Source organism: Chaetura pelagica, unplaced genomic scaffold (genome assembly GCF_000747805.2).
Source record: "Chaetura pelagica isolate M959 unplaced genomic scaffold, ChaPel_1.0 scaffold66, whole genome shotgun sequence".
Taxonomy (NCBI): Eukaryota; Metazoa; Chordata; class Aves; order Apodiformes; family Apodidae; genus Chaetura; species Chaetura pelagica.
This window is the reverse complement of record NW_009953811.1, coordinates 2,451,849-2,465,323: the sequence shown is the minus strand read 5'-3', so window position 1 is coordinate 2,465,323 and position 13,475 is coordinate 2,451,849. Positions and strand designations below refer to the sequence as shown.

The window sequence follows — 13,475 nt, the reverse complement described above, 5'->3', positions numbered from 1 at the left end:
CTTTTCATATTGTGAAGATGTGTAACATAGCTAATGACACTATCCCACATATTTAATTATTTTATACAGATCTGATTCTATGACAGGAATTATTCCTTCACTATTGCAAAGTTATTAGTCATTGACCAGGGTCCAGCTATTGTGGAAATTCATTAAAAAGAGAATGCCAAGTCCTGGCATAGGCATATGACTTCACCACCTGTTGGTGGTGAAATGACCATTGGCCTCCAGACATGCCCAGCTGAAACCAGACTGGCTGTGAATTAAATGGAAATTGGTGTGTGGAAGTAGGAACATTTCCAAGACCAGCTGTTGCCACCTCCACCTATTCCTTCTGATGGAAAAAGAAGGAGCATCAAATTTGGCATTTTTAGGTTTCTCACCGTGCTCCCTCTCACTCTTCTTTTTTTTTTTTCCTCCTGCTGTGACAGGAGTGGCCTTGCCTGGGTACAACCCTGGTCTGAACTTTCATAATAGATGCTACTGGAAATTTATCTGGCTCTTACTGTGACCAAAGAACATTTAATTTCAGAGACATTCTGTGTGTACCAAAAGAGAAGTTATTACCTGTAAAGTTTACTTTCAGGAGATAATCTTTGTACAGCTTCCTGCCATCCAGATGCTTCATGGCATCACAGAGCTTGGTGGTGTTTGGACACAGAGTCCGCTGCATCTTATGCAAGGCATGGGCCATTGCATACACAGCATTCACAACAAACATGATCTTGGATTCTTGCTCGTAGTTGGAACTGTTGATGGTGAAGTGCTTTTCACAAGACTTTTTGTGTGGTTTTCGGTTCTGGAGGTTACACTGGAATTTTTGCTCCCAGAAGTCCTTGAACCATGGGTTACGTCTGTTATTGTAAGGGCTGAGGCTTTGGAAATACCTGTCAAACTCCTTAACTGGATGGGATGCAAGTTCCAAGGTTATTGCCCCAGAGGCTATGTGCTCGTTGCCCTTGACAATGCTCTCCTGTGCTCCCCATCCATCGCTGGCAATCCAGGTGAAGGAGACGTTGAAGCGGTTGGCAGCTGCAATGAGCTCCCGCGAGTCATCACCTCGCATGAAGAGCACCACCACCCTGGCATTGGGTTTCTGGAGCAGCTCTCTGATAACCCCATCGTAGGACTTCCTGATGTTGGACCGGCCCACTTTCTCAGAGGTGGCGATGCAGATGTTGCGGAGACGAGCTTCCTGCTCGAAGGCTTCGATCCCTGTCTCCCCATAGTCTCCTTCAGAAGCAACCGTTGACACGTAAGTCCAGTTGAAGTACCGCAGGATTTCAGCCATGGCTTTCGCTTGGTAGAAGTCTGGGGGCACCGTCCTTGCGAAGTAGTCGTAGCGGGATTTGTCGCTCAGCTTGGCGCTGGTAGAGGCGTAGCTGATCTGGGGGATCTGGAAGAGTCTGAGCAAATTTGCCACCTAGAGAGAAGGGGGAGGACACAGATTTTAAAAGGGTGATATTTATAAAACTGTGGAGAAACATCTCTGGGAAGGCATAACCTTTTTTAATAAGCGGTATTTGGACAATCACAGACTGAGGGTGTCGATAGAGGACGTTGATAATATCTCGGGTGAGAGCCCTGCCCCGTGCAGATGTAGAATAGCTGTTCTGCTGCCCAGCTGATTAACAGGGTCCTACTGGGACTGTAATGGAACTTTTCTTGCTGTCAAACTCTGCCTGTTTAAATCAACAGAGAATTTGACAGAGATGGACAATGTACTTCGGTGTCAGCCTGTGCTCCTTCCTAAAGCCCGGGGATCTGCACGCCTTGGCTGTTCATGGTGTGATTCATCTTCTCCCAGACTCATTGTGTTTGATAACCAAATGTACCAGTAAGATATTAATTTCTCTTTCATGCAAATATCACTAACATACATTACAGGTTTTTCACAGAACTTTCGGGCCTCACTTATTCAAGCTCTGAGTCCCCACCTCTCCTGCTTTTTACTCTTTTAAACTTTTTTCCTGAGCTGTTCTGGCTGCAGCCCTCCTGAGATGGCATATTTGTTGCATTTTAGTACTCCTCCAGTGCTGCATGATGTTGTGCTGACCTTTTCATAAATAATAAAAACTTTCAATAATCTCTAATTGCTCTTCTTGTGTGACTTATGTTATCCGAAGTCTTAGTTTTTGTGGGTTTTTTCATATGTTGCTATGTCTGTTACTTAAATATTCTCAAATATACTCTCTTACTCTCACAAAAGTGTAGATTCTGATAATATCTGGAAAGAAATGAAGAAAGGTTATGTAATTTTTTGCCTGTGATTGCTTCTTAGATGACAAAGGGAAGACTTTGGGATTCTGCTCTTTGTGCATGAAAGTTGTGTCCCATAGGTTAAATTTAAACCTGATCTTGAAGTACAATCTGATAAACCATCTGAAAAGGAATAGAGTACTCCAGATTCCTAAGGGAAACTTAATAAAAATTGCTCAGCTAATTAATTTTTCACATTTTCCCCAGATATTTCTCTAACCACAGACTACATCCATGAGAATTCAAAGGCAAAGGATTGTACTGAAAAAAAATGCAGGAGAAGGAAAAGTTTAGAGGCTCAGACGTCAGTGGCAGAATAGTCTGCAAAAGAAAACAAACAAACAAAAAACAGAACTATAAAAGTGCTTCATTATTTTTCATAATTGCAACCTGTATCTCTTGGGATGGAGGTGGGATGCCCTGCTGTCTTTGGTCTCTAGGTGCTTGTGTAGGGGGAGCGGGACCATGTTTCATAAAATAAACTCCACAGAGTGGCTTATTTTCATTTAAACAAAAAAAACCCAAAACAAAACACTTCTGCACTGCTTGGAGGGTGTATCCTGACAAGCAGCTTTGGTTAATGCCCTACAGCTTTGCCTATGGGTGTAGGTACATGGTCAGAAAGTGCTGTGGCTGAACAAGTTGCTGTCCCTCAGAAAACACCTGATGCATCCTTGACCACCTTGTTAGGTGGTAACATGCATGAAACAGCCTTTTTCTGGAAATGTGGGAGCTAATTTCCATTGTGGTGATTTAAACAAAGAGCTTTAAAGCAACAGAATGAGCTGAGGCTTGTTTTGTCACCAAGATGCAATAGATGATCAGAGCATTGCTAAGCCCCTGTGGCTGTGTAACCTTTGATTACTTGCCCACATATGCACACAGTTTAGTTCATATGTCCTCTCTCAAAAAGGGCACTTTGATTTACTGCAGAACCATGTGGGCTGGAATTGCTATTCTTGTCTCCGTTTGTTCTAGGAATGACTTTATTTAAGCTAAATCATGAGGATAGGCACACACTTTATTCTGCATTCCCCCCACCCCAGATTGGCTACAAAAGAGACCCATTTTCTAGCTAAAGCGGTGCTATATTTGTGTCGTCAAGCCTTCAGCTCACAGAATGATATTCCCAAGAAATATATCAGCTTTTCCATTGGTTTTTGTTTATTCTAGTCTAAACAACAAAAGCATCCATATGCAGGGACACAGAACTACACCCTCATTTCACAAGGGAGCCCTGAGCCTTGGAGGTCACCACACTTCCCATACTTCCCTGAAAACTGCCTGTTATTCTGCTTCCCGTGCTATGGGGGGAAAAATGCTTTCCTGTGGCAATGCTGTTTGCTGTAATGCTCTTCACTGCAAAGCTGGCAGATGGTAGGTTTTTCATGGACCAAAAATTAAAAAACATAATGAAGTCTGACTAATCATAGAGGTTAGTGACCCAGTCATCCCTGAGAGCTGCGACTGGAGCTCAGTGAAGTTGTATCTGTTACTAATTCAGATCAGGACACTCTTATGGAAATTCTGAAGTTGGGTATTTTCTGGAATAACGTTGATTTTAGGGACTAATTTTTTGAAAGTGCTCAGGCTTCAGGCTCTTAGCTGTTGTAGCCAGTTTCAGAACAGTCCTTTTTTCCAACCATTTATATTCTGCTCTGAACATCTGATTCTGAAAGTCAGATCCTGATGTAATGATTTACAAGATAAAGGTACAGATAGCAGGTTCTAGCAAGGAACTGATATCTAAGACTATCTCTATTCTGCAGTGCCTCAGTGCAGTAGAGGACAGTGCAATGTGAACCTGTTATGTACACTGAGATTGAACCACCTGAGGCATATCTATACCAAAGCTCCATCCTGCTTTGGGATGTGTGCTACATCTTCAAAATTGCAGTGTAGATCCAGTTTTTGCTAAGTGAAATAATCTCTTTTGGCAAAGCTCCAGGCTCCAATTTAATCAAACCATGGTGCATGCAATTAGAGCCTGAAATCCATATGCTGGCACCTCAGTAGCAGTAGTAGCCTGTTGGGTTTTTTTTTTTTGCTGTCAAAACCGGTGGGTTTTGCAGATGCTTAACACCTTTGAAAATAAGATTGGCTGTTCTGTGCCTGCAACCTAAAACAACTGCTTTGCACAGCTTGCTGTGAACAAAGTGTGTCAATGTAGTCAGCTTCCAGAGTGATGGGAAACTTTTACCTGCTTTTATGCTGCTGGGTTTATTAGTGTAGCTACTGTTCTGTGCTGCAATGTCCACTTCCCAAGCACACCTGGCTCTCACCCAGGTGCTAGGACAGCAAGTGTTTCATAAGGAGCTGCTCAACATGAGCAAGGCAGAGAGTTCAATGTGAGCCTTTTCCATCCTTTGGGACAGACAGCACCAGCCAGTCCTGAAAACAGAGCAGCCAGAACAATGCCAGAAGATGCTGATGTCCCTTTCATGGCACCAGAGTCACATTTATCACTTCTACTTCTCTGTGCATCAGCGACAGTACAAATACTTGTGAGAACTTGCCAGTCTAGCTTATGACATTGAAAGGGGCTTCCTAATACCTTTCTGCAAGAAGCAGTGAGTTAGGTCCAGCTATCAAACATCTGGTTTCCAAGTGTGTTTCTGGCCACTCAAGCATCTTCATGATAGATAGAGTCAGGTAGGTAACTTCTGTATGTCTCAGAAACTTGCATATGTATTTATTGAATCCCACCAGACATTTTCTACAGGACTTTCTTTACTGGCAGTAGGATGTCTTCTGATGTTTCTGGGTAAAATTCCCCTTAGCAGCTCAGATGCTGCTACATGGGTTGTTTCAATGAGTACAGGGCTGGGAGCACATGAAACACTGGGAAAAAAAAAGATATCTCAGAAGTGTTAGAACACTAGATTGGGCTTCCTCAACACAATACACAAGCACGTATCTCATGCTGGTTGGACAGAGGAGGCCCCTTGTTAGATGGCAGTGCTCTCTGCACTTCTGAAATTTTACCATGAAAGAATCTCATGGCACTAAACACAGCTTAATTAATCTAATTACAGAGAGCTCCTTTGAGACAAGCAAGAACTCCTACGATGTTTTGAACAGACAGTAAATAGGCTATTGAGCAGAATAGAGTTGAGGTAAGGGAGGTTTGTCTCTGTTGACAAACCAGAGCAATCCCCTTCTCTCTGAAATGCAAGCTGTCCTAATGGAGATTCAATTGCTGCCATTGGTCTAATGAAAAAGTCTTTCTGCTCCTGAGGATAAGTTGCTTGTCCAGTTTCCCACGGCAAGACTGTGGTGAAGCCATGTCCCAAGGATTTCCTCTTGTCTAGGTCATTGCTATAGCACAGGAACTGAGATTTTGCTTTGAAGAAATGTGTCAGTGTGTGTTCTGTCTAGTTCCTAAATTAGAGTTAGTACAGTGTGGGATTTTGGTTATTATTTGGGTAACTGCAGGAGTATTTGCTCCAATTAATTGTTTTTTTAAGTGCTTATTTGAGTTTTTCTTTTTTCTTAAATCTAACAATATTTTAAATGAATTTTGGCAGAAAGTGTTATTTTTAAAAGGCAGGAAAGAAACTGAATACTGAATGATTTGGAGTGTGGGTGTATCCTAAGTGGTTGACAAAAACCTAAAATAAAGAATAAATGAGGTACCTGTCTCTAGTCAACTGCCTGTACTGGTCTGTACACTCTCCCCAGGCTCCTAGCTCCAGGCTTGTGCATTTTATGTCAAGTTAGAACCTCCCTTCTTTCAATTTAGAACGATTTTCTTTCTTCCTCTTGTTATACATCTCAGTAAAGACACTTGCATTTTCTTCTTGAGAACCAATCAGCACATACTGAAAAGCTGATATTAGGTTCCCAACAAAATTTCTTCAGGCTAAACCTATCCAGTTCCCTCCATCTCTTCTAGTAGGATATCTTCTCCAGGCTCTTCCCCCCACAATCACATCTGTATTTATTAAATCTTTCTTTTACTGGGGGACCCAAAGCTGGACATAGTATTTCATATGTGGTCCAATGAGAACAGAATAAATAGAAATAAATAGAATAAATAGAATATTTTCCCAGGTATTTACTGGCTATGTTTCTGCTGATACAGTCTAACATGCTGTAAGCCTACCATGCTGCCAGATTGTATTGTGGACAATAAGTATGTACAATATTGAAGACATGGGCTGCACCATAACTCTGCCTGTCTGTCCTTTTGCGAGTCAGTAGGCTCAAAGGCATGGCTCTCACCTTGGGGACAGTGTGATCCAGTGTGAATTGGCTCAGGCACTTCTGACATGCTCACGTGGTGTTGATGTATTTGGGAGGGGGAGATCTCATGATGCAAATGCATCTTAGACCAAAGAAAATGCTTCGGTCCAAACTGTTTTGTTTTCTAAGGGAAATGAGGAGCTTGAGTTCTTTACTGGTTCCAGATTTGAAATACCTCTGTCAGTCTGGAAGGTCCTCTCACCACAGCCTAATTTAAAACTCTGGATGTTATGTCTGGGATATTATAATAAGCAGTATGGAAGACTATACAGGGGATATGTCACCACCCGCAATAGAAAATATCCATTTGGCTTCTGCTGGAATTTAAGCTTTGACACCAGGAATGCATCAGCAATGCTGACATCCCAGTACTTTTAATCATTAAGTGTCAGTTCCAAGGAACTAAGCCAGAAGCAGTGAAGTTATTTAAGAGTTCCAGCATGGCTTGTACTTCTGTGTAGTCTTCTGAAACATTGCAGGACTGAAGCAATGGTTTCCATCAGATTTCTCTTGCTGTGGTAGTAAGAGGGCTGTTCACTAGATGGTGAGTGTTGTTCCTTAACAAAATTCCTTCCAAAAAGTGGCTTTTTTTTTTTTTTTTTTTTCCCTTGACAAGGAAGTGAACTCAACACTGTTTTTAGCCTTGCTCATCTTCTGAAAATATTGTCAATGAAGCTGGAAAAATATAGCTAAATATTTGCAGTGGACTCAATAGCTGTCACATCCAGAGAAGCAGTGTTTGAACAGTGAAATAATTGCATCTGTGACAGGAACATCAGAAATAGGGAGCACTGTCAGAATAACAGTACCTCTCTAGCTGAGAAGTAGTGGAGGGAGAGAAAGAACAGAAGAGAAAGAGGGAAAGTGTTTAAGGAAGGCACCAGGAAGTCAGCTAGGGCATATGTAGCTTAGATGGTAGTGGCAGGTGGTCCATCTCACAGAATTAGTCTTTTAATAAGGGTCTGGTTTAGTTTTACAAGCACAAAATCACCAGAGGCTGTTGTTACAAATCTACTCTACAAGCACAGCACAAATGGCATGATGGTCTGTGATCCCTGGTGAACCCCTGCAGACCCCCCCACTGTCTCCTCCCCATACCCCCACTGGTCTATGCACAGGGATACAGAGCTCCATTTATTGTAGGGTTTGGGGTTTTTTACATGTTGCTCTAAGGATTTTGCAATATTTTTCGTGGTTATGGTAGTCAGAAGCTACTGTTAAGACTCACTGGTTGGAAGATAGTTTATCCTTGGAGGAAGGAAATGGAGGTGGTTATTTTTCAGGTTCTATGAGACCTTGGCAAACTTGTGTGGCTAAGGAGAAATGAAAGCCAGGAAAAGACTGCCAGTAAATGAATACATATCCTGAATTTCATGCCAGATGGTCAGTCACTTAAGAAAGAGCCCTTAGCGATTGTGATAGCAGTTATGTAGCTTTAAACCTTCTCCAGTGGTTTTGTTACCCTTTGCTTGAGACACAGCCAGGAATTCAAGAAAAGACAACTGTGTATTGGTTTTCATTCTGTAATTTTTTCTGGATGAAGCTCTAACTTGGGATTAACTTTCATGACCGTGATCTGGAGGTCTTGTGGGTTGGTAACCTAAAGAATACTTTACACAAGGCTAAAGCTCTATATCAACATTAATAGAGTAGATATGAAAAATGCAAAGCACAGTCCATCTAAGGGAATGTCTTAATGTTTTTGAGAGTTGACTGCAAAGAATGGACCCAATCTTCATTTTCAGAAGATGGGTCCAGTTTTCAGAAACAGAGAAGAACAAATCCAGCACTTGAACAGCTGTGTTCCTCCTTAAACATACATATTTCTGGCAGAGATGACCTGAGTACTTAAAACAGGGCATTTGGATCAGGTATACAGGTGCACCTCTGTACAAATGAACAATGCTTTTGTCTTACCATTTTTACATCATTGACCATCTCTAAGGGAAACGTGTTTAAAATATCTATTGTAAAATAGGAGAAAATGGATAATCTGGTTCAAATAAAAAGCCAGAAATCCAAAATAAAGTCCTCCAAACTTTGGACAGTTCACCTTCTATGCAAGATTCAGCTCAGGTCAAAATTTTATTTAATGAAAACAGCTCTTTTTGCATGAGCTCTTCCATTGACTGAGAATCCTGGCTTGGGTTTTGAGGGATCAAATGCTGTGCAGATTGGGCTCACTGCTAATTTAAACACAACATCGAAAACCTAATTATCCAGATCATCATTAGCGATAATAGCCTAGTCTGACCAGAAAATAATTAAGCATTCAGCATTCTCTTGTTTTTAGTCTCTGCAAAAAGTGCCTATTATGCATACTGACTCAGTGGGGAAGGTGTTCACTGTTGATTTACCAGCAAATTCTTTTTTCCTTGGTGGAAGGATAATGAAAGAAGCAGAAATCTGACAGCAGGAGCATCATGAAGTGATTTGGCAGGCAGCTGTCCAGACAACAATCTGGAAAGGGGGAGTGAAAGGGGGAGAAGAAAAGGTATTGAAATGTAACAACAAATTCAGAGGAGGAAAAGAAAAAGTAGACATTATCTCTCATCTGAAGAGCTCAGCATTGTTTATTTTAAGGCTAAGAGACTGTGCTGTGGACTTTTTTAATGTTTGCAGCTCTGAGGTAAAGAAAAATAACGTTTGACAGGGCTACATCTGGAAACACCCAGCACCCTGAGTGCTGTTTGAAAGCACAGGGAACAGGGACGTTTAGCTTTGCAGAGGTGCCTGGTGAAGTGGTTTTATGCTCAGTGGTGCTGTGATTCTGGTTGCTACTGGAGCTACTCTGTCTCTGAAACTGGGTAGTCTCTTCTGATGTGGCACCTAAATGCAGAGCTTCAAAGTCCTTGCATTGTCAAGCCTGAGTCTGCAATATCTATTATTCTTGACAGGGGTTTTCTTTTGAAACAGAAGTCAGGGCTGGTTACCTTAACAGGATGAGCAAAAGGAACAAATGGCTTAATTGCATTTTTTCTAGATAGTGTGAAATCTAGAGAAAAGCTAGAAAAGAGAGTGAAGGGAGGCTACCTCAGTCTATGTCAAGGGAAAGTAATCACCTGGATACTTATTTTCTAGCTGAGAAATGCTTGATGACACATGTAATGATTTATTTTTCTGAAGAACTATATAAGAAAGATGTTATGTTTGAACAACTATTGGCAACTACAGGGAAGCTGTATAGAGCATAGAGTAATATTAGATATGACTATTGTTTCATCATCTCTCATAAGCTTTGAAAACTGAGAGACATACAGTTGTGTATAGAGCTGTATTGCCATTTTCATATGTATTGAATGAGGAGGTCTCTTATCAGGACTTCCACTTTCCATCTGACAGCTGCTGCAAACCCAAGCCTTTGGAATATGAGGCTCCTGTATATAATATGTATATCCAATATGTGCTGCATCCAATCTGCTGCCTCAGATTGAGTCTTATGTCAGTGATCTGGGTTCAGAGTGACAGATGGACAGATGTTGTGCAAGAGGCCCCAGGCCATTTTAGGAGGGTAGCATGCCTGCCTCAGGGTTTCTGGGAGGGAAGGAAACATCTGTAGCATTTCCTCAGCTATAATTACTTTTATGGATGTGCCTCTTAGGCTATTTCATGTCCTTTGGACACACTTGAATTTAGGGTGGACTGAGAAACAGTCTGACCACAAACAACTAGACCAAAGGTACAGCAAAATCACTGGCACCTTTCCACCAGTGGCATAGGGCAAGCATATGATGTTTCAAAATATTCAGTCAGCTTTGAGATACTTGCAGCTCTGGCAATTGCTGAGACAGAGGTGTTATCTATACAGATAATACTGACTTTTACTAGTTTTTTATTGAACTCCTTTAGTTTTTAGCATCCACAACAACCTGACATTTGCTAGTTTCATTTGATGTCTTGTCTGATTGGAAGAGACAGTGAATAATGATTTCTTTAACAGTTTTTATTGCCCAAGGTTTTTCACCTATAATTTTTTACCTTCAGATGTCTCTTTTCTCTTCCAGGGATGTCCCGTCCCTGGAAGTTTCAGCCCCTCCCTGGAAGTGTTCAAGGCCAGCTTGGACAGGGTCAACCTGGTCCAGTGGAAGGTGTCTCTGCCCATATAGAGGGGTTGGAACTAGATGGTCTTCAAGGTCCCTTCCAACCCAAACCATTCTGTAATTCTATGGTTCTATGATTCTGTTTTTCTTTTCCAGCCCTGGAACTTACTCACTCTTTGTATTCTAAGTGGTCAGACCCTTCCTGGTGAAGGATACATCCCAGCCACACTCACTGGTCTGCAGTGGGACAAAACCCTTCCCAGTATAAGAGAGGATTGAGGCTCTGCTCTGCAGAAACTTTTATCCTGTGGTATGGGCAGACATTTGCCCATGTATTCCCTACTATGAATACACACACAAGCACATTCCACACAGTGGAATGCAACAGGGAATAAAATGTGATTTGTTGAAATGCTTCTTCTGTGCTTGTGCATGTCTGATGGAAACTGGCCTTGCTCCCAAGCCTGAATTGTAATTGTGATTGGAAAAAGCATTGGATAAACTCTTGGCTTGTTTATGAAACAGGTAAATGAGGCTCCCTGAGATTTCTCTCAATGGTGGCATGGTCTGCAGTAAGAATATTATTATCCTTTGACACTGATGCAGCAACTAGAACCTGGAAAAATAATATTGATTATGGTAGTCCAGTGGCCTATATCAGTTGTGTCCAGAACTGTCAAGGCTTGGTGCCTTTGGAAACCTACAGTTGCCCATTAGGAAACATTAGATACAAGGTCTTAACCTACCTGAGTCTGGGCTTAAGACACTGCTCACTTGTGGTTATAAGTGTTGTGGAATGCCTTATTTAATTTAACACAAAATAATGAGATATAAGTATATTTGGCAGCTCCAATGTAACTAGAGGACACATTTGCCCATGGATAAGGAGTGCACACTGGCATTGATGGGGAACTTTAGAATGTGAGAGGCTGCAGTGCCACAGAAGAACCTACTCTGGAAAGTAGAAATAGAGAATTTATCCTAAAAAAGAGTGTATGTATGTTCTCCATGTCTATTTAAAGAAAAAAATATTAAGGACTCAAAGTTTTATAAAGAATTTATAAAACTGGGAAGCCAGGAACAAAAAAAATCAACATTGTTTAGTCTCTTGCAACTGAAACCAGGCATGCAATACAAGCATAGCTGGAAGGATATATGGACTATTTAACCTATGTGCAACTTTGCACCTTTGCAAGCCATTAAATATTCTCAAACACTCTGCTGAGACCCTATTTGGGACCATTGCTGTAGAATGAAAAGCTGCAGTTACAATGGGCCAGAAGGAAGGAACAAGCTATACTGAGGGCACATCTCTTCTGTGCTGGACTTCTGACAGTGCTTACACTGCATTCTGCCTGGCAACATTTCCTGGCAAAACCTGACTTTATATGAACTCTAAATGGAAACAAAAGGCAAGACAACAAATTTAGAAACCATTCAGAAATTGTACTGCCTTCATGGGATATTCGAGACCTTGCTCACTGAAAGTCAACAGAATAATTTGCATTGTCTTTGATGTGCTTAATTAGACACAAAAAACTTGCAATTGTTTGGTTAGGTGTAATTTAAGTTTCTGGTTACTATGATGTTTTTACTCTATTTCAGCCTGGAAGTAAGATAAATTTTTGTTTAATTTTAAATCTCTGTCATTTAAATGACAGATGTTATGTGTCTGCAGCATGGCAGACATACATATATTCAGAAATATAGGTGGTATAATGTATTATTGATGTGAAAGCAGAGATCTGAATGTAGAGTTGTAAAAGTTTCATGAAACCCAAAGCTCAAAATAAATACTAAGATTTCTGGAAACCTCAGATGCTCTCAGGACCACAACTAGAGGAACTGGACAGCTGTCAGAGGTCTAAGCCACAAGTGTTTTCAAGAGTGAATCAAACAGATATTAATTCAGTAAACATTGCATGCTAGATTGACCCCTAGGGTAGAGTGATTGTGCTAAGACTTGCTGTATTCACAAACTCATGTAGGCAGTGGTTCTCTCACAGGTATTGTAGATGAAAGATTCTTACCTGATGGAGCATCTGTGACTTACCTGTATGGAGACACTGCTATAGGAACCGCCTATAACTCCTGCAATGAGTAGTGGCAAATTCTCTTGGATGGCATATGAGCCATCAGGGCACATGTACTCTGTTTCATCCACTTTAGTCAAAGATGCCCTGACGAACTCCAAGGACTGTTCTAAGGCATATGTATCCCTGGAACATGTGTCCAAGATGTGAACTCCAAGCTTAATTCCTGGCAGCAAGTAGTTGTCTCTGTTGATTTCATCAATGGCAAACAACATGGCCTCCAGGCGCTGGATGCCTCGGTCTTCATTGATTCTCCCACATTCCTCTATCCCGGTGCCTTTTTCATTTATTGGGAATAAGCCACCTAAGACCAGGTCTCCTTCTATCTTAATTTCTTTCCTTACAAAGCTGTGGTCGCTTAGGGAAAGGAAAACTCCTTTGGAAAATAAAGCTAAAGCAAGGACTTGGAGTCTGGTGAACATCTTCATTGGTCCTGTTTTAGCAGCTCTAAGAAACACTGATGGGGGCAAAAATGCTTTTCAGTCCTGATCCATTGCCAAATTTGAAGTGCTGTCCCACAAGCCAGAGAAGAACAAGCCAACAAATCTTTCCACTGGAACCCTAAAGGAGAGATGGAAGGAATTAGAAAAGGGAAAAGGACATGTGAACTGTAACAAGACTTTTACTAATAAAACATTCAGGGCAGTGTTAAGGAATGACTGGATAGCACAGAAATAAAGAACAGATTTGTTTTGTGTTCTCAGTGACCACCTTATTCCATTTGCTTCAAAAGAGATGACAGGCTAAGCACCCACTATGGCAGCTGTGCACAAAGACCACAGACACATGGGGTGACATAGCTGATGTTGACCACTGATCACAAATGTTTTTCATTTTG

The 13,475-nt window shown here is 41.3% G+C and overlaps 1 protein-coding gene across 1 annotated transcript in view; it reads right to left on the bottom strand.

Moving 5' to 3' along the window:
* GRM3 (glutamate receptor, metabotropic 3) overlaps positions 1-13,189 on the bottom strand; it is a 47,167-nt gene extending 33,978 nt beyond the window's left edge. The window contains exons 1-2 of the mRNA XM_010001257.1: positions 12,598-13,189; positions 568-1,423 (exon numbers count right to left, since the gene is read on the bottom strand). Coding sequence (XP_009999559.1) covers positions 568-1,423; positions 12,598-13,065 — 1,324 coding nt within the window. The 5' untranslated portion in view covers positions 13,066-13,189. The remainder of the gene's footprint in view (positions 1-567; positions 1,424-12,597) is intronic.
* Between the last annotated feature and the right edge of the window lie 286 nt (positions 13,190-13,475).